The sequence below is a fragment of the Heloderma suspectum genome, chromosome 3 (genome assembly GCF_057233095.1).
Source record: "Heloderma suspectum isolate Gila_16-S chromosome 3, 16-S_ref, whole genome shotgun sequence".
Taxonomy (NCBI): Eukaryota; Metazoa; Chordata; class Lepidosauria; order Squamata; family Helodermatidae; genus Heloderma; species Heloderma suspectum.
Genome location: NC_139460.1, coordinates 119,502,305 through 119,527,891, shown reverse-complemented (window position 1 = coordinate 119,527,891; position 25,587 = coordinate 119,502,305). Strand labels below are relative to the sequence as shown.

At 45.2% G+C, this 25,587-nt stretch overlaps 1 protein-coding gene across 2 annotated transcripts in view; it reads left to right on the top strand.

Moving 5' to 3' along the window:
- The window catches only part of LOC146350127 (granulocyte-macrophage colony-stimulating factor receptor subunit alpha-like), a 41,219-nt gene extending 21,729 nt beyond the window's left edge, over positions 1 to 19,490 (top strand). Inside the window, exons 7-10 of one of the 2 annotated variants that reach the window (XM_084844292.1) lie at positions 3,659 to 3,785; positions 8,123 to 8,216; positions 16,348 to 16,426; positions 17,311 to 19,490. In XM_084844292.1, the coding sequence (XP_084700418.1) occupies positions 3,659 to 3,785; positions 8,123 to 8,216; positions 16,348 to 16,426; positions 17,311 to 17,394 (384 nt within the window). In that variant the 3' untranslated portion in view covers positions 17,395 to 19,490. The remainder of the gene's footprint in view (positions 1 to 3,658; positions 3,786 to 8,122; positions 8,217 to 16,347; positions 16,427 to 17,310) is intronic. The other variant, XM_084844293.1, reaches the window with a different exon arrangement.
- Positions 19,491 to 25,587: the final 6,097 nt, after the last annotated feature.

Below are 25,587 nucleotides of genomic sequence, written 5' to 3'. Positions count from 1 at the left end.
TATAGTGTTTGTTCCCTAGGGATGGCGGAGAATTCTGCCACAGACCCCAATGAGGCCGGATTCTAAAGAATCCAGCCCCCTGGGGTCCGTGGCGGAATGGAACACTTACCTCTGCCTCCCTGCAGAATCCTCTTCAGCCGGATCCTCAGGCTCCGGAGCACCAGCGATACAGCCGCCATGCCGTATCGCTGGCTGAGGGGTATTGACTGCGGATGCAAATGGAGTCCAGGACGCCATTTGCAGCTGTAAAGGTCTTAGTTTAAGGTAAATGCAGCCGTAAATGGCTGCATTTAGCTTAAACGAAGACCTTTATGGCCACAAATGGAGTCCTGGACACCATTTGCGTCCCTGCTTTTTTTTTTTCACACAATAGGCTATGCAAATATTTGCGTAGCCTATCACGTGAAAAAACAGGGCCGCAAATGGCATCCACTATGGCTACCTGGGCTGGAAGTTGGAGGTATGGCACTGCAATGGTTCTGCTCCTACTTGGATGGCCAATTCCAGAAGGTGGTGCTGGGGTATTATTGCTCTTCCCCTTGGCAGTTATGCCAAAGTTGCTACAGGGCTCTACTTTATTTCCCATGCTATTCAACATCTACATGAAACTGCTGGGGGTGGTTATCCAGAGATATGGACTGAGGTGTCACCAATATGCAGATGACACCCAGCTCTATCTCTTCTTTTCATCAAGCCCAGGTGAGGCAGGGGGCATTCTGAACCAGTGGCTGGGTGCTGTAATGGACTGGAGGAGGGCCAATAAATTCAGACTCAATCCAGACAAGATGGAGGTACTATTAGTGGGTGGGTCATCTGCCTGGCTAGGTGATGTCCAACTTATTCTGGAGGGGTTGTACTCCCCATAAAGGATTGGTTTCATAGGTTGGGGGTGCTCTTGGGTACAGCATTGTCACTAGAGGGAAAGGTGGATTCATTGGCATGTAGCCCCTTTTATTAGCTTAGGCTGATATACCAAGTACATCCTTGTCTGGACAGAGATAACCTAGCTACAGTTATCCATCCTCTGCTAACCTCTTGTCTTTTCAACTTAATATGACAAAGACAGAACTTGTTTTTCCCTCCTGAGTCTTCTGCCCAGTATACATTTTCTGGTACCATTAATAGTGTTATTCCTTATCCGGTTGAGGAAGCATGTAGTCTCAGCTTCATTTTCGATTCTCTTTTGTTCCTCATATTGAGGCTTTAGGGAAGCCTTGTCATTTTTTCCTCTATAACATCGCCAAGACTCAACCATTCTTATCTGCCTCTTCTGCTAAGATTCTTGTTCATGCTCTGGTCATTTCTTGTCTTGACTACTGCAATCTTCCCACTGGTCTTCCTTTATCTCGTATTAGTTTTTTGGTTTATTTATTATTTATTTATTTACAATATTTATATTCCGCTCCACATCAGAAGATTTTGGAGCAGTGAACAGCACAGTAAAAGAATAAAACAGCAGGTTAAAAGTGTTAAAACTTCTTTTAAAAAAAAGTTTGGTTTCTATTCATTATTCTGCTGCTAGGGTCATTTTCTTGGCCCATCGCTTTGATCATGTTACTCCACTTCTGAAATCTCTTCACTGGAGTCCTATTCCTTCTAGGATTGAGTATAAGCTTCTTCTTCTGACTTTTAAAGCCTGTCATGGGCCAGCTCCTCCTTTTGTATCACAGACCTGCTTGCGTTCTTTGCTCCTTGAATGCTATGCTTCTTACCCACTCAAGGGTTTCTACTTCCCTTGCTGGGTTCCGTCCATTCTCTCTTGCTGCTCTATTCCTGGAATTCTCTTTCAGAGTATTTGCGGGTCGTTGGTTCAATTACTGTTTTTAAATCTCCATTAAAAACTTTTCTCTTTCCCAAAGTTCTTAGAACTTTAGATATTATTCATTGCTTGGTAATGTTTTATACTGAGATTATATTAGAATAATATAATTTTCCCTACCTTTGTGGCAGGGATTTGCTGTTTTATTGTTTTATTCTGTACAGTGCTATGTGTGATAATAATTACTGCAATGCATTATAGGTGGGGCTGCCTCTGAAAACAGTCCGGAAACTTCAGCTGGTCCAAAACTGGGCAGTAAGATTAACGGGTAATGGCCAACATGATCATATTATATCAGTACTTTTCCATTTACACTGGCTACCAGTCCTTTTCCAGGCCCAATTTAAAGTGCTGGTATTAACATTCAAAGTCCTAAATAGTTTGGGGCCAGATTGCCTGGAGGATTGACTCCTCCCATATACACCTGCCCAGACCCTAAGATCAGCTTCAGCAGTCTTTCTCTGGGAGGCCCCACCAAAGGAAGTTAGGTGGGTGGCTCCTAAGCAGAAGACCTTTTCTGCTTTGGCACCGGGTTTGTGGAATGAGCTTCCCAGAGAGTCTCATCACCAGGCCTTTTTATTTTCCCAGGCATTTAGTTTTTCAGTTTCTGTTTTAAATCTAGTACTGTATTTTACATCTTCGTAGTGAGGCTAGGTTCTATTTGGTTATTATTTTCATTTTTTATACTGTAGTTTTAAACCTTTAAATTTTTATAATGTATTTTATTGTCTTATATTTTATACCTTTAATTGTTGTGAGCCACCCAGAGAGCTTCGGCAGTATAGAAATGTAATAAATAAATACACTGCCTGAGTCATCTCTGCATTCCAAAGAGTGCCCTGGGCTTCAACAGGAGCACCAGCCATAGCAGCAGGAAAATCCTCCAAGCCCTCTGGAGTTCACTGAAATTTAATATGTCCCCCACCACTGCAGAGGGGAAAGGCTGCTGAGAGTCTAAACCTCACCAGGAAGTGATCTGACCATGACAATGGGATAGATGCTAATTCCTCCACTTTCAGATCACCAAATCAAGCATGTGTCCTCTTACATATGTTGGTGCAATGACATGTTGAGACAGCCCCATGGTTGCCATGGCAGCCATGAAGCCCTGAGCCACCCTGAATCCAACAGCCTTGGCATGGAAGTTGAGATTCCCCCAGAACCAAAATTCTAGGGGTCTTCAACACCAAATCTGAGACTACCTCCGTCAGCTTAAGCACGGAGGTCGAAAGGTAGCAGGGTGGGTGGTACACCAGTAGAATCCTTAATCCATCCCAGGTATGAGACACCACCAGTTACCACCAGTTGTTGCCCTAATCTTTCATGAGGCAGAAAACCTTTAAAAACGTTTGAATTGCTGCTCATACCACCACAGTAGCATTTTTCCTTTTTCATACTATAGAAAAAAGCAGCCATTCACTTATATGTGAGGCAGTAAAGAGGTCTGCCACAGGGAGGGTGGCAAACCCTGCTCTCAGTGATGCCAATTGTCTGGGGAGATAATGGATTTTGGCTCCTCCAAGCTTTGGCCTCAACTATGGCCCTTTTAATTCGTCCCTTAGATGTCAGCAGAAGGAGCTAAAAGAACTGAGTTTTCCCATCTACATAGCCCCAGCTTGGAGATGGATTGTATTCCTTGGTCATGTTATAGTGTGATAAAGCTTTGAAACTGAGGAACTACATCATATAATATGTAGGGAAGGGAAGGGATAACTAAACCAAAATGGCAAATACAATAAAACTTGCATGTGAGTGATTCAATGTAAATTGTAATTTCACCTTCAAAGAAAAGTACTTCCACCTTCAAAGAATTAAGGCATATAAATATTCTACTTTTAGATACCTGAAGGTGACACCTCCAAAAGTTTCTCTCAGGGCACAAGATACATCTTGAGATTCCGTACAGGTGGACGAACTTGTTCCCTTACAAGAGAGTTTGGAGAATGGAGTGAACAAATTGAGTTTGGTAAAATAATTATTATATTTTCTCCTCTTGATCCAAACATTCCCTCTAATAGTGAACTGAAGTAGTGAAGTGCCTATCAGATTGGAAGGGAAATGAGGCCACCCAAATAAGAGCAGTTTCTACATATTCATGGGACTAGGAAAGAAAAAAAGAGTGTCCTTTCTTTTTTGCCTCCCCGCCTCCTGAAACTCACCACAGCCTTCCCTCTGAGGCATGACATGAACCATTGTAACAGAGAAGGCTATACTGAAATGGCCCTCAAATGTTGCCCCTCCCCCATTTGTGGGCCTGAATTTGGAAGCCATTTATCTGATTTTCCGAGGTGTGCACCGAAATGCACCCCTTTCCCTTAGCAGTGCTGGTGAGAGTGGCTTTTTCTAATTGTTTTAGGGCTGGGACAGACATCCAGCCCAACGTTCACCACATTTAGGGTGGTTATGGGTGTGGGGATGATGAAAACCCTCCTGAAGGTCACGAGGTGACAGACAGTTATGTGAGGGAGAAAGTTTGGCAGGGGAGGGGGTTGGTAGTACTTATAAATTGAATTGCCAAGTGGCGAGGACTGCTTCCTTCTTTTTTTCCCACTTTAAAAAAACTAAGCTGTGGTGAGCACCCAGCAGCATGCCTATTGTGCAACTGTCACCCTGGAAAGATGCTATGGAATAACTTAGCATCATCCTAGGGGGCTTGCTGTAACAAAAAAATGAGTGGCCCCATGGGGAGATGCTGTGTCATCCTGAAGTGTCTCCCCACAGCAGCCCAATTTTCAAACCATATGACAGCTGCACTGCCAGGTGTTCAGCAGAGCCACAGTCTGGCTTTTTAAAGTGTAAAGGAAAGCGGGGGAGCCCTTGGACCACCTCGAAATTCCATCTGTAAGTACTACTACCCACAGTGATTTAAGAGAAATTACTCCCTTGCCCCGAATTCCACACCCCTTCATTGGGAGGAAAACATCCAGCAGGGGGACCTTCGAACAGGCCTACATTTTTTTGTATTGCTGTCGCTTCTGATGGAAACAACAGCAACATAGCTCTGCTGTCAATGGCTCAGCTGCCATTTTCTTAACTCCAAAGAAACCCAGATTCAGAACCTTCCCAGAGCATGTTGTGTGTGTGTGTGTGTGTGTGTGTGTGTGTGTGTGTTGGTGGGGGGGGGGGACATAGTAGATGCCAATTGGGCGGCCATGTTTTTTCCCTCAAATGGCCCAGAAAGAAACTGTGTAGAGGAAGCTTCCCCCGCTAAAGCTGAGGTTCCCTCAACATATTTTGGTGCACCCCCAAAAGACCCAGCAAGTTCAACCCCTATTTAAGGGGCCTGACTTTGTGCTCCTCCCCCATACAGATTGCTTGAACTATAAGTTCAGATGTTCCTCTTCAGACACCATAAGGGCCCTGTTTCTGGCTAGCTGGAGCCTTTAACAAGACCACCTCTTAGGGAGTGGGGATACAATGAAGCAATCTGTTGTTGGTTCCACTTGTCTGTCTTATAAGCAATTCCTAGTGTTGCCCTCCTGAAAAATAACAACATGAAGGTTGTCTCCCAGATGCTGGCAAGTATCCGGAGATGCACTTAGAACAGTAAGAGAAGCTCACCACAGCATGATTTACCATTATTTCCTACACCTCTCAAGGGGTAATCACAGTCTTTCAAGGCATGCGAAAATGATTAGAGGCAGAGAGCAATCATATGGCTACTAGACATTGTCTAGATGGCCATAGGAATTTTCAGTTTCTGGAAACCAAGCTCCTCCAAGCTTGGTTGCCAGAAACTGCACTCCCCACTCCCTCCCCCTCATAGCTTGCGCAGAGAGAACCGCGCTGCCACTGACGCCTCCATGCTCATAACACGGAGCACAGAGAGACAAAAATGGGGTGTTCCTGGGGGTGGGGATGGGAGGAGACCACAGAAGCTGTTTTAGACAGCTTCCTATGTGGTCTCCAGCCCTGTTCCCGCCCCCTCCCCAAAGCTGTACTTAGACGTGCAAAAACACACATCTAAGGCAAACTGCAAGGCAGCTGCAACATGGAGGAAATCCTCTCCTCCATGCTGCTTACATCTTGCATTGGATAGGCGGTCACCTCCGACTACAGGGGAGGTTGGAGATGCTTATCTCTCTCTATAGGATTGTGCCCAGTGATTAATAGTTTTGCAGCTTCTGAGTGGATTGTTGGACAGAGCTGAAATGTTGAAGTAGCATTCCCAAAATAGGGTAGACTGAGGCCACCTTCACACATTGTTTTTTTAGCAGGATCGTTCTTCTTTAATCACTGGTTTTCACTGGAGCTTTAAACAATACCGCTGCTCTCCTGCTGCTGTCTCACAACTTCCCCTCCCTCTTCCCATGTTATCTGAGAACTGAGAAAACCTGGCATTTTCTGTGCTTGTGAAATTGCCATTTCCCCCCTGTGTATTTCCCCTTTAGCGCTTTGTCCTGCTTTGTGTGGGCATGTGCTTGGGGATGTTGTTGGGCGGTGTTGAATAACATTGTCATGACAACAAATCAGTGGGGGGTCTGGTCACTGACCAAGCTTCCAGTGACCGTTTCTGCCTCTCTCCCATTCCACTATGGGCCTTGAACTGTAAAGTGGTTAACTATCCCAAATGCTTCTCCGAGATCCCCCTGAACACAGCAGTGCTTACTTCTGAGTAAACTCGTTGGCTGTAAGGCTTTCCTTTCCTGGGAGTAAGTACCATTGAAATTTGTGTGGCTTGCTTCTGAGTAGGCATGCATAGGAGTGCATTGTAAGTCTACTTAGAGTAGCAGTCTTAAGGTCTCCCATCTCCTTCAATGCATTTACTTGGAACTTCCCCCTCCCACTGACTTCACTGACTGCTTCTTCTCCCTTTTGCTCACCATTCTGATGGGCTTTTTTCACGCAGCCATTGAATGGACTTGCGCTCATGCCTGTGAAAACATCTGTACAATTGGGAAGCCAGACAGCCACTATCTCTTCTCCTAGCCCACCTTACAGGGTTGTTGGGAAGCCAGAGCAACAACAGCACAAGTGGGGGGAAGCAAGCCAGGTCTAATGAAGAAGGTGGCCCCATGAAGTGGTCGCCTGGGTGGGGGGCTGGTAGGGATTGGTGCATTGACTATATACAAGTCTGTTTGTGGATTTCTTACTTCTGTAGTTGGGAACCCAGAAATCAGTATACCTTTCAAACTCAGTAGTACAAGCAATGTACTGCATTTAATTCCATCACATACTGACATATTTAGCAGAGAAGAACTAGCAGCACCAGCAACCTCAGGGTAAGCCACCGAGAAGACTCTCTGTCCCTTGCCATGAAGTCGGAGGAAGGAGGGGGGCAGGGGACCAGCTCCCATAGCCCACTATCCCGGTCACTAGAAGGGCTTCCAACTTCCCTCCTGCTGTGGAGGAGTGGATGGACAGGCGGAGCCATCAATCATGTTACAGGAACCAATTATCAGGGGAGGGGAGGGGGGCTGGGGCCAGCAGTCCCCTTCTGTCCTTATTGTTCTGTGCAGTTCTGCCCAGCCATGAAAAGGTATAGAGTGGAAGGATGCGCTATGAGAGATGCCTGTATATAGTCTAAATCCTGGAAAGGATCTGAAATCAAAAGGACCGTTTTGTAGTGGGATAAAATTCCAAGTGTGAAGAGAGCCTGAGAGAACATCCTTAGAAATTGCTTTACTCTCTGGCTTTACAGAATTCATGTTTTGACAGCTTGCAACTGATTTAGTAATTAGTTTTACGGATGCATTCATGATCATTCTGATGACACAGTCAGGCAAACCGAGTGCTGTAAATGGCAGTACCGTGTCAGGTTTGAGGGCCCTCTCCAAAGCACTCTGCAAAGAACTTACTGCACGGGGCAGAAGCAGCAAGGCCACTCTGGTCACCCAACCATGTGCTTCTTTTCAATGCTGGGCTCTTAAAGGAAAATAAAATATGCCAGCTGTATGAGCGCTGCCCCCAATAAACTTATCAGAGGGACCACCAGGCTGGCACATGGGAAGAGTCGCTGGTTACATGCCAACCACAACTTTTTTTCCCTTTTAAGAGCCCAGCCCTGAGAAGAGAACCACTGGGCCAGGAGGCTGCAGCAGCTTCCATCTTCTTTCCCCCAAATGTCTCTGGGCCCCCAGTGTAGCATTACAGAAGGATGCTACATTGGGGGCATAACCCAGAGGCATGTAGGGGGTCAAATTATGGCTGGCCCCCAGCCCAGTGCTGCTCCCCTCAGGCCTGTCCCTTAAAATGTTATTAAAAAAAGAAAATAAATAAAATGATGCCAGCATCAGAGCCATGCTGTGTGGTGTGCATTTGCTTCTAATATGCTTTGTGCTAATGCCTGTTTATCTTTTTCAGGCATTGACCCCAATTCATTCCCTATGATACAGTTAGTCCTTGTTGGGCTTGGAACTACCTTAATAAGCTTGCTCCTGTTTTTGATCTGTAAAAGGTAAAATACAATACCCTGTCATATTCACACACAAAGAAACAACAACTAGCACTTCTATTTCATTGCCTTTCTTTTGACATTTGACAACTCTATGTGGGTTTTTTTGCTTTGGAAAAGTTTGGAAAATCTAATTTAAAGAATGCAAAACAGGTGCAGAAGAAAAGGGCATGAGGAAAGGTTACAATGGGTAACTTGGTTTAGAAAAAAGAGGATTTGGAGGGGGGGACATCACAGAGGTATATAACATTGTGGATGTTGTGTAGAAAGTGGATAGGGAGGTTTTTCTCCCTTTCTCATCATACTAGAACCCAAGGGCATTGCTAGGTTCTTAAAAGATCCAGGGCACAGGCCCATAACACAAATTTGCATATATATATATATATATATATATATATATATATGTCTAAGCGCACCTTTGTAGTTGAACCACTTCAGCTCAGCACCAAATCTGATGTTTGGAAAAATGTGTCTTTATGCTTCCTGTTGGCTACCACAGAAAATTAGAAAAAAAAACCTGTAAGTTTTTTCTCTTGGTCAGAACTGGATGATAATTTCAGGCATAGTAGCCCCCTAGAAGGGATTACACCTGCCCAATGTCAGAAAATAGGCGAAGTGTTTATATTTTGATTTTATTTTAAAGGGAACTGCCAATAACATCTTTATTACTTGGAAGAAAGAATTGGATAAAATTTTCAGGATTCATTGCCCCATCATATCTGCCAAATTTCAGAATGATAGCAACAGAGGTTTTTGTGCAAGGGTAGTCTTGACATTTTGAGGTCTCCAGAAGAGGACATACTTATCTCCCTATTTTTCTTGTGGACCATTGTTCTGAAAATTACAGACAGCCTACTAGATTTGTCCCTAAGTAAGAAATAGGGATGTCAGAGAATTCCGCCACAGATTCCAGTGAGACCGGATTCTTTAGAATCCAGCCCCCCGGAATCCGTGGTGGAATGGCCTCCCTCCCCCCCCCCCCCGCAGAATCCCTCCGGGATGGAACTTACCTGGGGCGGATGCGGCCGTGGCGGTGGTTCTGGCGGCAGCTCTGGCAGCAGCTCCAGCTGGTCTCCCAGCCGGCCGCCACCGGGCTGCTGCAGCCGCCATTTGCATTCTTGCAGCCGTGATAAGTACATAAGTATTTACGTACCTAAGTATTTACGTAGCCTATCATGGCAAAGAGCAGGGATGCAAATGGCGGCCGCTATGCCATTTGTGCCCCTGCTCTTTGCTGTGATAGGCTATGTAAATATTTACGTAGCCTATCACGGTAAAGGCAGCCACACAAATGGAGTAGCGGCCGCCATTTGCGTGGCTACTTTTACTACTTACTTATGTAAATACTTATGTAGCCTATCATGGCTGCTTGCAAGGACGCAAATGGCGGCTGCTACGACGGCTGCCATTTGCGGCCGCAGCAGCCCAGCCGCAGTTGGAACTCCGGCTGCGGCTGGCTGCGGCCGGCGGTTCCATGGAGCCACCGCGGAGTGAAGCCGGCCAGGGAGGATTCCAGGGAGAGGGACGGAGCACCTCCCCCCCCACCACGGATGTCCCAGAGCAGAGACAGGTAAGAGATTCGTACATCCTTTGTAAGAAACCAGCAAAGTTTCAGAAGGATAGGTGCAGCAGTTCATGTGGAAGGAGGGTTATCCGAGAGAGAGTGATTTGCTTTCCCTTCACTTCACCCCTTCCACAATAGTTTTTGGGTAAATTTGTATGAAAATGCACAGGTCATTAGAGGTGTCCCCCAGGCAAGAAACCAGCAAGGTTTCTGAAGGATATACATGCATGCAGATTTATAATTACTAGAATTTATTTACATTTCACCAATATTAGCAGTGGGGGAACATGGGTGGGAAGGTGAGATTGCACTCATGTTCTGCTTGTGGATTTCCTGTGGGTATCTGGTTGGCCATTGTGTGAGGAGAATGCTGGACTAGATGGACCTTGGTCTGAGACAGCATGGCTCTTCTTATGTTCTTAAATATAGAGTGCCTCTGAACATATGCAGAATGCTTTTCTTTCACCACCGAGCACTTGCATTCTCCCCCTACCAATTCTATTGCCCTCCATGCAACCATCCTTCCTCATCTTACCATCCCCCAACAACTCTTCATAAAAACAGATGTCTTGTTTTCTGCAACTCCTCTCTACCTCCTCCTTGTTATGCACAAGCTCTCACTGTATCTACCTCCCCATAACTTCATTTGTGCCAAGACTTCACCAGGATTCAGCCAATGAGTCAGTTTTCAAAACTAGGGCTAAGTTATGGAGAAACTCTGAGCATGTACTAAGTGCATCTCCCTCACCACTGAAGTTAGAGTTCATGCACAAAAAAAACCCTATAAATGACAAAACGTGCATAGGACTGAGCTGAAAGGGTAGTCAATTCTAGGGATGTACGAAACAACTCACCTGTTTCGTTTCGTGACATCCGCGGTGGGGGGGAGGCGCTCCGTCCCTTCCCCCAAAATCCTCGCCAGCCGGCTCTGCTCCGCGGCAACTCCGGCTGCTGCTGGGCTGTGCAGGGACGCAAATGGCGGCCGCCGTAGCCGCGCCATTTGCGTCACTTTTTTTCACCGGGATAGGCTACGTAAATATTTACATAGCCTATCACGGCGAAAAAAAGGGAACGCAAATGGCGGCGACTACAGCGGTTGCCATTTGCATTCCCTTTTTTTGCTGTGATAGGCTACGTAAATATTTACGTAGCCTATCACGGCGAAAAAAAGGGAATGCAAATGTCAGCGGCTACGGCGGCCACCATTTGCATTCCCTTTTTTTTCCCGTGATAGGCTACGTAAATATTTACGTAGCCTATCACGGCCTCTGCAGAGACGCAAATGGCGTCCCTGTGTTAGCCATGATAGGCTACGTAAGTATTTACATAGCCTATCACAAGAAAAATCGTGAAGCGAATGGTGGGTGCAGATGTGGCCGCCATTCGCAAAGCAGCGTGAACGGCACCAGGTAGGTGCTCCATTTCGCGCGCCTTTCACAGGGTGGTGGGCGGGGGGGGTTCATTCTGCTATGGATTTCGGGGGGCCAAATGCACTGGCATTCAGCCTCACTGAGATCCGTGGTGGAATTCTCTGCCATCACTAGTCAATTCATTAGACAGAATTGGGTAGGCAGTATATTATAGGGGTGCACGAAAGTCACTTACCTGGTCTCGCAGCTTTTCGCGGTGGGGGGGAGGCGCTTCGCTGCTCTCCCCCTGAAGTTCAGGCTGGGGGGGAGGCTTCCCGCCTCGCCCGGCTGAAATTCAGGCCGGGGAGGAGGCGCCTCTCCTCGCTCGGCCGCAAAATAAAAGGTTTTTAAAAAAAACGCCCCCGTGATAGGCTACGTGACAATTAACGTAGCCTATCACGGCTAGATCTGCAAAGTCAGCCGTGATAGGCTACGTAAATCGTCACGTAGCCTATCACGGGTGACTTTAAAAAAAAAGCGCGTACGCAAATGGCGGCCCCCATAGGGAGCCGCCATTCGCGTTCCTTATTTGGTCGCTGTAGTCTACGTAAATCTTTACGTAGACTACGGCGAAAATAAGGGCAACGCAAATAGCGTTGCCCTTATTTTCACCGTAGTCTACGTAATCTTTACGTAGACTACAGCGACCAAATAAGGAACGCGAATGGCGGCTCCCTATGGGGGCCGCCATTAGCCGTACGCGCTTGTTGTTGTTTTTTTTTTAAGTCACCCATGATAGGCTACGTGACGATTTACGTAGCCTATCACGGCTGACTTTGCAAACCTAGCCGTGATAGGCTACGTTAATCATCATGTAGCCTATTACGGGGGCGTGTTGTTGTTTTTTACTTTTATTGGAATGGCGGTGGCGGCAGCCGGTCGAAAGATCGGCTGCCGCCCCCGCCCCTGACGAAGACCCGACGAACCGCCGCCGGGACCTGCCACCGGGAGGGACATTCGGGAAAGGTAAGTCCCGTCCTGGGGGGGGGGGCAGAGAATTTATCCCCGAAACTACTTCGGGGGGCTGAACACGTTGGTGATCGGCCCCCCGAAGTTTTGGGGAGAAATTCTCCGCCAACCCTAGTATATTAATCTTGCAGTACCATGCTCACAACTCAGGACTTATTTCTGTGCAAACATGCAGAACATCAAGGTGCAAACCTCCCTGCAAAAGTAACTAGTGCTGGAATCTTGTGCACACTTTCCTGAGGGTAAACTTCATGAAATATAATGGGACTTCTGAGTAGGCATACATAGGATTGCATAAATTAGCAATATTTACCTCCCCTCCGCTTAAAACAAACAAACAAAAAACTCCTGTTTTTATTAAAGCTTTCTGTTCAGAGGAACATAGCAATCTATCTTATACTGAGTCAGACCCTAAGTCCATCTAGTGCAGTAGTTGACAGTGACTGGCAGCAGCGGATCTCCAGAGTTTCAGGCAGGATTCTTTTGTAGCCCTACCTGGAGATGCTGGGGATTGAACCTGGGACCTTCTAACAAGCATGTGCTCTACCACTGAGCTACAGCCCTTCCTATTGCTGGATACTGGCAACTGACAAACAAAACAGCCCCAGATTTGTTTCTCTGCAACCATGTGAACCACTTTTCTCAAAGGCTTGAGTGAGGAGAAGGAGAAAAACAAACCCTCTTGTCTGTGTGTATAAAGTCAAATACAGTTCAGAATTCTCTTGCCACAGAAGAGAATTCTCTTTAAGAATTCCCTAAGAAATGCTGTGGGTGAAATGAAGAGAAAGAACAAGATAGGGGAGGGGAGGGGAGGGGAGGGGAGGGAAGAAGAAAAGAAGAATGGTGAATTTAGGGACGTACGAAAGTCACTTACCTGTGACGAAATTTGATTCGCGGTGGGGGGGAGGAACTCCGTCCCTCCCCCCGAAATTCTGGCCAGGGGGGAGGTGCCCCATCCCTCCCGCCGCGAATCCTGGCCGGCCGGGACTGCAAATGGCGGTGGATGCCGCCGTTTGCGTCCCTGCAGTCAGCCGTGATAGGCTACGTAAATGTTTACGTAGCTTATCACGGCTGAGTTAAAAAAAAAAAAAAAACCGCGCGTACGCAAATGGTGGCGTGATTCAGAGAAATTCAGAGAATTTCGCCACAAATCTTGGGGAGGCTGAATGCCAGCGCATTCGGCCCCCCGAAATCGGTGGCGAAACGGTCCACCCCCCGCCCCCCCCCGGGACGGGACTTACCTTGGGCGAATCTCCCTGGTGGCGGCGGCTGCAGCGGCGGTTTGGCAGCGGTTCGGCAGTGGCGGCTGCGGCCGCTGGTCTTCTGACCGGCTGCCACCGCCGCCATTTCCAAGTTAAAAAACAAACAAAAACAAAATGTGATAGGCTACGTAAAGATTTACGTAGCCTATCACGGCTAGATTTTAAATAAATACCAAATTTTTTTTAAAAAATACCAAAAATACCAAAAAAAACAAAAAACAAAAACCGCACGTACGCAAATGGCGGCGCCCATGGGCGCCGCCATTTGCGTTCCTTATTTTGGCACGTCTAGTCTATGTAAACATTTATGTAGACTACGGCAAAAATAAGGGGAATGCAAATAGCGTAGATGCTACGCTATTTGCGTTCCCCTTATTTTCACCGTAGTCTACGTAAATGTTTACGTAGACTAGACGTGCCAAAATAAGGAACGCAAATGGCGGCGCCCATGGGCGCCGCCATTTGCGTACGTGCGGTTTTTTGTTTTTGGTTTAACTCAGCCGTGATAGGCTGCGTAAATATTTACCCAGCCTATCACGGTATTTTTTTATAAATACCAGAGGCCAGGGCAGAAAAGTGTAGGCAGTCCATAGAAGAACTGCCATAAACTCTACCACAGTTGTGAACTTATTTAAACCCTCTTGGAGATGCTTGGCCCCAGCAGAAACTTCCAACAGGAGCTCTCTTGCCCATAAAAGAGAAGTACTAGCAGGATAAAGCTAGCTGAGGCAGCCTTGATGGATAAGGCAGAGACTTCATGAAGACTGCAGAGCACTATCTCATTTTTGCAGACTCCAGAATACTTGAGGGCTCCTTTGCTCTCTTCGGTCATCCTGACTTAGAGAGGTAAAAGATAAGGAGAGAGTATCCCAAGGCAAAGTTGTGGCATTTGCCCCAGTTCAGAGGTTATCTCATAATATATCATCAGTAAATAGGCAACCCCAGGCTACCGGTTTACTTAATATATCAAATTCCTCCCAAAATGAGATGCCGTCTTAGAGTAAGATACATTTCTCACTCTAGACATTGGTCATACAGATTTTCTATTTCCAGAAATCACTCTGTTAGACAAGGTCTGTCTTATGTTTCTTTACTATAAACATATTAGCATAACGATGTCAAAGACAAGGCTTATACATGCTTAGATTCAAACACTTGATACATTCAGCATTATCTTAAGTCAAGGCTTCTAAGCAGAGCAGTAAGAACTATTAGTTTCAAGCTTACCAAGATAGTTGATGGGCAACACATCGGGGGTAGCTGATCTAAGAGGATATCTCCCAAAGCTATGTGTTCAAAGTCTTCTTTATATACTTTTTGAAGGCTATAAAACATGTTTAGATTGTTTTTACTTTATAAATATATGTTCCATTAAGCCACATATCCAAGGAAATATTTCTATTCTTTAAATCATATGTCTAAATAATATAACCACTTATCAAAATAAATGATCATAACAAGATACATATAAAAACATTCCAGAATCCCCTAACATGTTACAGATGTGTTTTGTGACACACAAGAATTATTTATTTGATTCCATCCTGTCTTATGAGTATGTATTCTCCAAAGACATCTTTTGCATTTATGATCTGAGATCAACCTTGTTACTTTCTCTGATCACATTTCTGTAATGATCTTTTAATTATTTATCTCACTTTAAGTCTAATATGGGCACTGACCTCCTAGTGCCCTAAGTGCAAAACCTGGCACCTACTGTTTGGATTCCTTTCATTTTCCTTAGTAAAGCGTACCAATGAGCCAATCATCAATTACTAATGGTTTGGCACTTCTGTTTCCCATCAGGAAAGCCTCAAAGATAAGACAAGTTTAATTACTCTTGTACCAAGAGGCCAATGTGGATGGGTAGGAGAGATACCTGCCGAAGTGAAAATAGACAGCAATGCTGCCGGACCTCACACCCCAGTGAGGAGTGAGCTAGGTACCAGGGCTGCTGTGGACCAATGGGCCTGGAGGTTAAAAAACACCAGTAACAACCCTAACTTCTCCTCTCCCTTATCTAATAAAATCTAGGAAAAGTGGGGGTGGGGGAGAGAAGGATGGAAGCAATGAATTATTATTATTTGTATTTTTAAGGCTTTACATAGAATATTTGCTCTACATAGACTATTTGGAAATTTCAGTTGGTCAATAATGCAGCAAACCAAATGTTAACAGGGGCTGCATACAGGGAGCATGATTCTGTTGTTGAAATGGCTGCACTGGTGTCCGAATTGTTTCTGGGTATAATTCAAAGGGCCGGCAATGACCTTTAAAGACTGGAATGGTTTAGGACCAGGATATCTGAGGGACTACCTTATCCCATATGAGCCTTCCTATTGAGATCATCTTCAGAGGCCCTCCTGTAAGTCCCAATAACCCCTGAGATACATCTAGTTGGGACTAAGGCAAGGGTCTTTTCAGTGGCTACACCTTGGCTCTGGAACTCCCTTCCAAGAGAGGCCTGGAATCCAATTTGTATTTAAATATATAGTTAAATAGCATATTTCCTTCTGACAAAACGGGAGTTAAATCTTTACTGACCACTCCTCTACAAGATGGAAGAGAACTTCAACTTCCCCCAAATGACTATCTACTGTTCTGATCCCTCTAGTCCTGCTGTTCTGAATGAAACAGGGAAACAATCCATAGAAATGAAATATACACCAATATACAAGGCATGCAGTGCTTAATGTTGTGATCTTGAAGTATTCGCTCACAGGTTTTTATTGAAAACTGCAGTAAATACTTCTGCATGCGTGTACATTCACATGTATTTAAATGGTGCATGATTTAATCTATGTCCTATGCATGCTGTTGGATGTGTGCAGCCTTTCCATACACGCAGCTCTCCATGTGCAGAAGGGAGGAGAACTGAGGTGGGGAGGATTTGGAACAGTAGATAATGCCCCAACTCTTTCTCTGTGCAGATCCCACATATGGCAGAAGCTAACTGATCCAGTTCCACAACCAAAAGGCATTATTTGGCAATGTGAGAAGAATATGGAGGTGAGTTCAAAAATGTGTTGAATACAGTGTTTTGTCAAAGGTTTAAAATAATATAAAAGTGAATGTCTCTCTTTTCTATTCATAAATTAGTTTGAAGTAAGTCTTTACTGCTAAGTAGCAAGGGCCATTACATAGGAAGTTTAGATTTCCCCCTTCCCCTTTTGAATCCTCACAACAGTGCTGTGAGGTAGGGTTGACTGCAAATTAATCACTGGCCCAAGGTCACCCCACCTGGAAAGCTTCATAGAACTCCCTGGAGTTAGTCTGACTCTAACCTGGTCTTCCCCAACACAGTGCCCTCCAGATGGTTTGGACTTCAAATCACAACATTCCTAACCATTGGCCATGCTGGCTGGAGCCGATGCAGGTGAGCTAGGCTGGGGAAATGCCTTAGGCAATACACACGCCACACTGGCTCAGATTACACTTTTTCCCTCCCTGCTCCCTTCACAGATACTTTTTTTTCCTTCAGAAAGACCAGCTCTAACAGTCTTTCTGTTGTTTCCTATAAATGACTGATTTGACTGACAATATCCCAGTGCTAAGACTAACTGCTTCAAGTCTTTCTTCTAAAATAAATAGGACTGTCAAATAAACTGCTTTGTTTAATTGAGAAATCTTGAAATCCAAGCATAGTAAATACAATAGCACTTCACTGAAAATGTATTATACAGGGAAAGGTGCAGTATAAAGAGAGACTGTTGGATCGTGTAGCTATGTTTGGAAAAATAAGGAGAGAAGCTCAGTATAAGCAACACAGTGTTTTGGCTTTGTACCGGTCATATCAACAGAATTTTGCAGAACAGAATAATGTAGCAACGGGACCGGGAGAGTTATGAGCCTTAGACATTAACTCAAGAGGACTTTTCTCTTCCCTTTTCTAGCAAATGTGGGTGAACCAGATACCAACAGCGGAGGAAAAAATAACAGTGGTTGAAGAAATGAGTACTAACTGCAAAAATGTATGAGACATTTTCCTCGACCGCCAAGCTACAAACCTATTCGACTAGAGAAATACCATTGTTTTGGGGTGCTACCAGACAGATGGCTCCTAGTCCTAATAAGTCATTGCTCCTGGGCTGTAAGCTACAAGCAGAATTGCGACTGACTTTCCACACTGTCTGGGGATATTGCGCATTTTCTGTGTATATCCCACTATGTTCTGTCTCTATACCAGTGCCCTCAGTGCTATGCTTCCATCTTTTTAAGGGGGCATCTTTTGTCATAAGTAGTGGTTTATTGGGCTGGTGAACTATCAGAGCTCAGCACACATTCACTATACCCTTTGCAGTGGGCACTATTTATATCACCCGCTTATTCTTTTAAAAATGAACATTTTTAAGTACAGCTTAAACACTTTTCTGGCTTTTTTTAATGAAAATAATTAAAATAGCAAAATGGTCACTTGTTCTAGTGCTCTGCCCCTATAATGCAATACTGTGATGTGTGTGTGTGTGTGTGTGTGTGTGTGTGATGGAGGAGGGAATCCTTTCCAGTCACTGCCTTTTTAGCAAGGTGGTTAATGAAGGAGGTGATCAGAATTTTTAAAAATAATTTGTTAAAGCTATTATAGAGGTGTAGCTATAATATTTTCCCTAAGGTAGAATTATAGAGGTATAACACTATGCCCACATAATGCTAATTGAAAAAATCAGTACAAAGAAACCTTTCTGATCTTGCTAAAATGGCAATGACTGGAAAGGGGTTTCTTTTTCAACATTTCAAACAACTACATACTTCATGATAGCATTATAGGGGTGTAGCACTGTCTCATTTGCAGTTTGCACATGCAATTGTTCACCTGCTGTTCATGTACGTCAGTTCCACTCATTTCTGAATAGGCTGGCTGTCCTCAGCTCCTGTGCTCTAAATCCTTTGGCATATCCTGCTTCTCTGTACCTGTACCTGTCTTCTCCCATAAAAGAAACAGGAAGGGGGTGAGTAGTTGGGTCCCAGTCCTTCTGGAGTCTTTCCTCCAAGAAGGTTCTTTCTCTTCCTCCAGGGAGGTAGAAGGGTTTGAGTTCTGATCCTGATAGAGACCTATCAGTCTTGGATTTTTTCATCCTTTGGTGCCTGTCACCTCCTATCAAGGAAGACAGGTATAGTAGAGAACACAAAAATTGTAGTCTAGTTTGCATCAGAAATACGCCTTTTGGGGATGTTGCCACTCATCCTTGTTCGTATGTGGAGCATCTCAGCTTGTCTGTGTTCACATGTAATGACAAACACAACTCTAAGGGGACCTTTACCAGAGGCGTGGTGTGTACACAGCATATTTGTACAATTTTCTCCAACAAAATGGGGAATAGCTACTTCTAAAATGGCGAAGTTAGCTCAAACAGTCATTAAAGTTCAAAAGTATAGACTTCATTTTAAAGGTTTTTCTCTCAATGCACAAAGGGCATATGCATTACAAGAGAAAATTGGATTGACTGGTGTACCAGCCCCATAGTATACCAGTTCTAATGGACTGAACATATAGACAAAGACATGTCAATGTATGTGTGTTCATGTGTAATGACAAACGCAAGTCTAAGGGGACCTTTACTAGAGGTGTGGTGTGCATGCAGCAGATTTGTACAATATTCTCTAACAAAATGGAGAATAGCGATTTCCAAAATGGGGACGTTAGCTCAAACTACCAAAAGACCTTCCTTGAATTACCAGCCACAGTTTATTAAGTTCAGAATCTGTTTCTTTTAAAATGTTTTAATTGTTCTTTTATCTTTGTTTGTCACTACTCCAAAATATTTTGATGCGGAGCAGTATATAAATATTGTAAATAAAAAATAAATAAATAATAAACAAAGGAACTGGAAGTTGTCCACCACAGTCCCATGGTCAGCATTGGAGACGGGTAATTAAATAATCTGATGATACATCATAGTTCTGTCCTTCTTGTGATGCAGTGATCTGAAAGACTGTCAGACAATGGAACTTCTCTTTGAGACAATTCCATGAGCATGGTGCTACTTACTCTATGATCGCAAGTTGTGCTTCTTGTTTTTTATTTCTATTGTTCTGTAATAATAAAAATTAGGAGATGGCTCACTTCTGCTCAGACAGATTTGCAGTGGGTCTGCCTTGACTTCATACCGAACCTAAGCCAAGGTTCAGAAATCCAATGTTTTGTGGTTGCCACTGTTTATCATGGGAAATCTGAAAATGGCTATAACTTTTTTTTTCTCTTGCTCAGAACTGGATGATATTCACAGGCATAGTAGCCCCTCATGTGGGGATTACCCCTGCCAAATGTCAGAGAAATGGATGCTGGGATTTTGAGATATATATATATATACACACACACACACACACACACACACACACACTGCCAACCACTTATTAATATCTGGGCAGAACTGGATGAGAAATGCAGGGATAGCTGCCTCTTCTGTGATGTTCAAGCCTGCCAAAAGAATTGACATCTCACGGTCCCATCCTTGCAAATCAGTCCCTCTGCCAAAGCACATTGATTGGATCTGCTGGTCAAATCTGCCCTACGATTAGATGAAGGGCCTGTCAGTCCCCCAGCTGCACTCCCTCCTCCCCTGCAGGGTTTATCGCGGGAGTCTGTGCAGACCATGTGTATCCGAAACACATGTCACTTATTCTGGGCTGGGGTTTAGTTCTGTTAGCTTCATAGGAAACCCTGCTTCAACTCAGGAACCATCAGAACCAACTGGAAGCTGCCCATTTCTGCACAGAATTCAGAGTTCTTCCGAATCTGTGCCACACCTAAAATAAAATGATTAATTTTTGAAAGTGAAAAAGGAGTACAAATGTACAGTTTATTATACTCCTGTATGCATCAAAACAGGCCCTTTGCAGGGAGTGCGGTACCCCAGGCCTCACACATGGAGCAAGCCACATGAACATTAATGTGCACTGTAATTGAAGTGGGGGGGGGGCCTCAGATGAACAATCAGATCCTCAGTTTCTCAGACTCTTAAAGATCCTATCTCAGAAGTTTCCGCACCCTACTGATAATGCTAGTTGTTATGCAAGAAGGAACGGCACAAGAGAGAGCTGATCACAAAAAGAAATGCACTGTAGAAAGTGCTGTATCCTGCTCTCTTTGAGGTGGTTTCCATATACCAAGACATACACTGAAACAGCAAGATGTTTTTGGCAAGGACATCTGTAAGGGTACAAATTCATTCAGTAGGCTTACTTGGAGGAGTATTCTTCATGCATCATTAAATCAAGAGCAGCAAAATCTTTGGCAAGGACATACGTAGGCGATATATTCACCAGGCTTATTTATGTTGGAGAATTAGTCTTTGTGCACCATTAAATCAAGAACAGCAAAATCTTTCAGAAAGGACATCTGTAGAGAACATACTTGTTAAATGGGCTCATTTATGGTGAATTACAGTACAGTAAGTGGGACTGGGGTGCATAAAGTCCTACACTCTGCAGCTCGCATCAGCCAGGGTGAGAGGGCTGACTTACTTCATTTTCTCCTGCAAAGGCCCCTTTTTTCTTTTGCTTAATCCCACCCCTGCCATTAGATCCAAAGAGTGGGGAATTTGTTACAGCAGCTCCAGGCTAGTGTAAGACGGGTGTTCCTGAGGCCTTTCTGGCAAACAAGGGAGCTTTGCATCCAGTGTACACAAGACCACCTCCGTCATGCCATTGCCCCACCCCTGAAACACCATTTGGGGACTAGCACTAAGCAGTGCAGATACAGCTGTGGAGCTTTCAGCCAGAGTAACTGAAGCAATCAGGATGGACACACACACGCCACCAGACCTCCTCTCCACCAGCAGACAGATACCTCCACCCCATCCAAACCCCTCCCTCAGACAGCTCTCCATGGGAGAGAGGGGGTGGAAGGCTCTGCCTTTTTCATCTACCATTAAATGAAGAACAGCAAGATCATTTGGCAAGGGCATCTCTAAGGAAACTATTCATTCAGTGGGTTTATCTGTGGTGGATAATTATTCTTCAAGCACCATTAAATCAAGAACACAGGAAGACACCCACAAGACCTCACAAGAATTAAGTTAATCAATGAGAATGACATATATAAACTTGATTTCTCAGGTGAATCCCACTTCACAACTGCACGGCTGCAGTTTCCCTCAAACTTCAGCTTTCCTTGAGCCCTGATAAGAGGAGGAGGTAAGGACAATTCCACAGCCAGCTAATTAACCGGGGCCACACACACATTTTTTGTTTAACCAAGGTATCATCCATTTTGAAGGGGGAACACTAGGAGCAGTGGTTACAACACCTTTACCATCCCAACCCAAGCTGCTACCTTTCCATATCTTGCTGCCTAAAACTTTTCACCAGCTTGACAGCAATCACCAGCTCCCACCAGCACCACAGACCTCAGAAACCCTTTACAACTCCCAATTCCTTACCTTCTAAGCTCCCTTGGTCTGACCTGCCATTGCCTGCCCTCCAAGTTCTGCTCACAGACCTAAACAGGTGCATCTGTTCTGCCAGCCTAAACATTGCTGCCATCCCAGCCTCCATCTTGCCACCAACTACTCCCCTGCCTCCAGACACAGAATCCACATCCTTTCAGGGGCTGCAAAGGTTGTTGTGTTGCAAGTTCCACACTCTCTATGCCTGCAGCAGTTCCTTGCTGGAAAAGTGACTTCTGGGCTTCCCTGAACCTGCCCATAGGGAAGAAACCCTACTATGATCTTCCACGAGTAGCTTTTCCAGTCCTACTCTGCATTTATGAGCCACCTCTTAACCAGTTCCTAATGGAATGGAGGAGAGGTTGATGCTCATTAGTAGACATCGCTAGGTCACAGGGCATTGCTTCCTAGCCTTGCAGATTTCTTCCCCCCACTCTCATTCCAGTATGGGTATTCATTACAGCTGCAATATTTTTATATGTATGTGTATATACTTTTGAATTCCCTCATGATTTCACAGTGTAGCGGTATTATTTATGTTACCTAACTATCACTTTATTGTAAACAGAATTTAAAAATATACTATTACCATTTTTTTAAGCAGATCGTTAGGAGACTGTGTTTTTCAAATCAGGCTCAGACAATAGGATAAAGCTTAAGAAGTCATGAATTCTCTGTAGCTGGTTAAAGAACAGAATGCAGAGAATAGGAATAAATGGTAAATTCTCCTAATGGAGGGATGTAAAAACTGGGGTCCCACAGGGCTCTGTATCGGAGCCAATGCTTATCAACATGTTCATAAATGATTTGGAATCAGGAGTGAGCAGTGAGGTGGCCAGATTTGCTGATAACACCAAATAGCAGCATGTACCTTACCCCCTGCATCCAGCTTGCCTGGCCGCAGGAAGGATTTTGCAGGTGGAGAGGGAGGCAGAGATGAGGGGAACGCCATTGGAATTCAGAAATGGCACCACTGGGGCAGGGCTTACCAGTTGTCTTAGGCTATGGAGCGCCTCCATTAGCCGTCTCCAAAGCGCAGCTCCCTCCATCCCACCCTAGATGCAGTGTAGGCTTTGCTGGTCGTCTTTTTGGGGTCCAAGTAGGAATTTCTGGCTCATAGTCGGATTGGCCTTGGCTATGTCTTTTTGCCTACTTCACCCTGTAAGTGGGGTTGGGAGCTGATTTCAGGTGGCTTTGGTCTTATTTAAATACTTAGGTTGATTTGGTCACATTTGCTAAATAGGTGGATATGTGCGGGCACTTTTGGTGGGGAATAGAGTTGGTGAGTGTTTAGAGGCACTGTTTCTGGTGACTGATTGGTAATGCCTGAGGCTTCCAGCTCAGGGTTTTGTAGCCACTGTTGAATAAGGATGACCTTTGAGGCCAACGCACTTCATCCACTCAGAGTGTCGCAGCCCAGGGGCAGTGACAGGGGAAGGCCTCCCATCCCATAATTGGACAGTCCTGTGGGGTGGCGATCAAAGATGCCACTCTACAGGCATTGAATGTCTTGCCCGATAAAATGCCAGGTTAGTCACTGGCTTAGGAGATCTCTACACCTCAAGTTTATTGAGCATTCATGGTTGCTCACTCACTGAACTGTGTGGGTCCATTACATGATGTTGTCGTTGTCCAGTCATTATTCCACTATTTCCTCCCACCTATACTGTGTTTTCCTCAAATGGAAAAAATTGGGTATTTTTTCCAGATATGTGCAAATGGAGTGCCATGTCCTCCCCGGGTATTTCTTCCCTAGTGTGAATGAAGCACTGACTGTGGTTGTTGGGGGCGTGGTCATGATGCCAAAGGTGGTGACGAAGGTCTGATGGTCGTTCAACCTTCCCGCTCCTGCACCATTTTGGCTCCTCACCATTTTCAGCTTGCCTGTTCAAAACAGAGCGGCAGAGTGGCAGCGAGGGGGGGGGGCAGCAGAGCGGAGAAGCAGCAGAGCGGCAGGGGCTGGCCAAAAGCATGGAAGAGGGAGGCAAGGCCTGGGGAGATCGGGGGGGGGCTGTCAGCATGTCAGTCCCCATCCACCAGTAATGTGCAAGGGGAGGGAAAGGGGCAGGAACCCAGGAGCAAGTATCACTGAACCTGGAGCATGTGTAATGCCTTTTCATGGAAACATAACGCTATGGGAATGGCCATCTACAGAGAAGGAAGCGCATGTAAAGGAAGTCAGTTATGATCCTGTATTTAAAATGGGAGTGGAAAGCCCTGTTTTAAATGCAGGATTTTAGGCTGGTGTAGAAATCCCCTTAGAGAAGTTGCCTGCTTAGGTTTCCCTTCGCAGATCTGATCTATCTCAATAAATGTGGCCCAAATTTTATACCAACTACTTGTGTCTCATCTCTTTATTTCTACACACACACACACACACACGCTTTCCTTTCAGCTGCAAGGCATTGCACAGTGCAGAATTGAGTAATGCACTGTCGGCATTAGTAGTGAAGCTCCAGAAATGTAATGGTATTTCTGTTAGGGATGGCAGAGAATTCCGCCACGGATCTCGGTGAGGCCGAATGCCAGTGCATTCGGCCCCCCAAAATCTGTGGTGGAACAGCCTGCCCCCCCGCCCCCCCGCAGATCCCCCCGGGACGAGACTTAACTGGGGTGGATCTTCCAGGCGGCGGCGGCTTTGGCAGCGGCGGCGGATGGTCTTCCGACCGGATGCCACCACCGCCATTTGCAGTCTTGTCGGGGTTTTTTTTTTTTTTTTACAAGATGTGATAGGCTACGTAAAGACTTACATAGCCTATCACGTCTGTCTTTAAAAAAAAAAGCGTACGCAAATGGTGGCGGCTACGGCCGCCGCCATTTGCATTCCTTATTTTTGGCCGTCTTAGAATACGTAAATATTTACATAGACTAAGACGGCGAAAATAAGGGGAACCCAAATAGCGTAGCGGACACTATTTGCGTTCCCCCTTAGTTTCGCCATCTTAGTCTATGCAAATATTTACGTAGACTAAGATGGCCAAAAATAAGGAACACAAATGGCAGTGGCCGTAGCTGCCGCCATTTGCGTACGCGTTGTTTTTTTTTTAACCCAGACGTGATAGGCTACATAAGACTTTACGTAGCCTATCACGGCTGACTACAGGGACGCAAACGGTGGCGGCTATGGCCGCCGCCGTTTGCATCCCTGCTAGCCAGTGGCCGGATGTCCGGCTGCTGGTGGAGCCAGCTGGCGGCTCCGCGGAATCCCCGCAGAGCAGAGCAGAGCCGGCCGGCCAGGATTCCGGGGGGGAGGCACAGAGCACCTCCCCCCCCAGCGGAACCCGGTGGAGCCAGGTAAGGGGCGTTTTGTACATCCCTAATTTCTGTTTCTTGGGCTGTGGGAAGGAACCAGCAGACACCAGGGGGCGCCATGGAGCCACCTAGCAATAGGATAGGTAGCCAAGCCTTTTGTAGCTCACGACATAAATATTTTGCACAGGGGAACTTGGTCTAACTCCTTTCTTCCATTTTAGGATTTATTCCTGTCTGTTTATAAAGGGGGGAAATCAGAATGGCTGTCATTCTAGGATTTGCTCACTTGACCTGGCTCAGTGTGTTGTGCTCCATATTTATTACTTTTGCACAGGAAAACGGTAAGTACATATTTATAAGATGATTTTGAAGGTTTTTTTTAAAAAATAACTTATATTTTTTAATATCACACACACAAAGAAACAGTAGCAGCATAATAGGATTAACAAAAAAAAAACAGCACTCTTATCTTAGATATAGACATTAGTATAAGTGGTCCATATATCTGAATAGGCATCCAAATGAGATTGATGA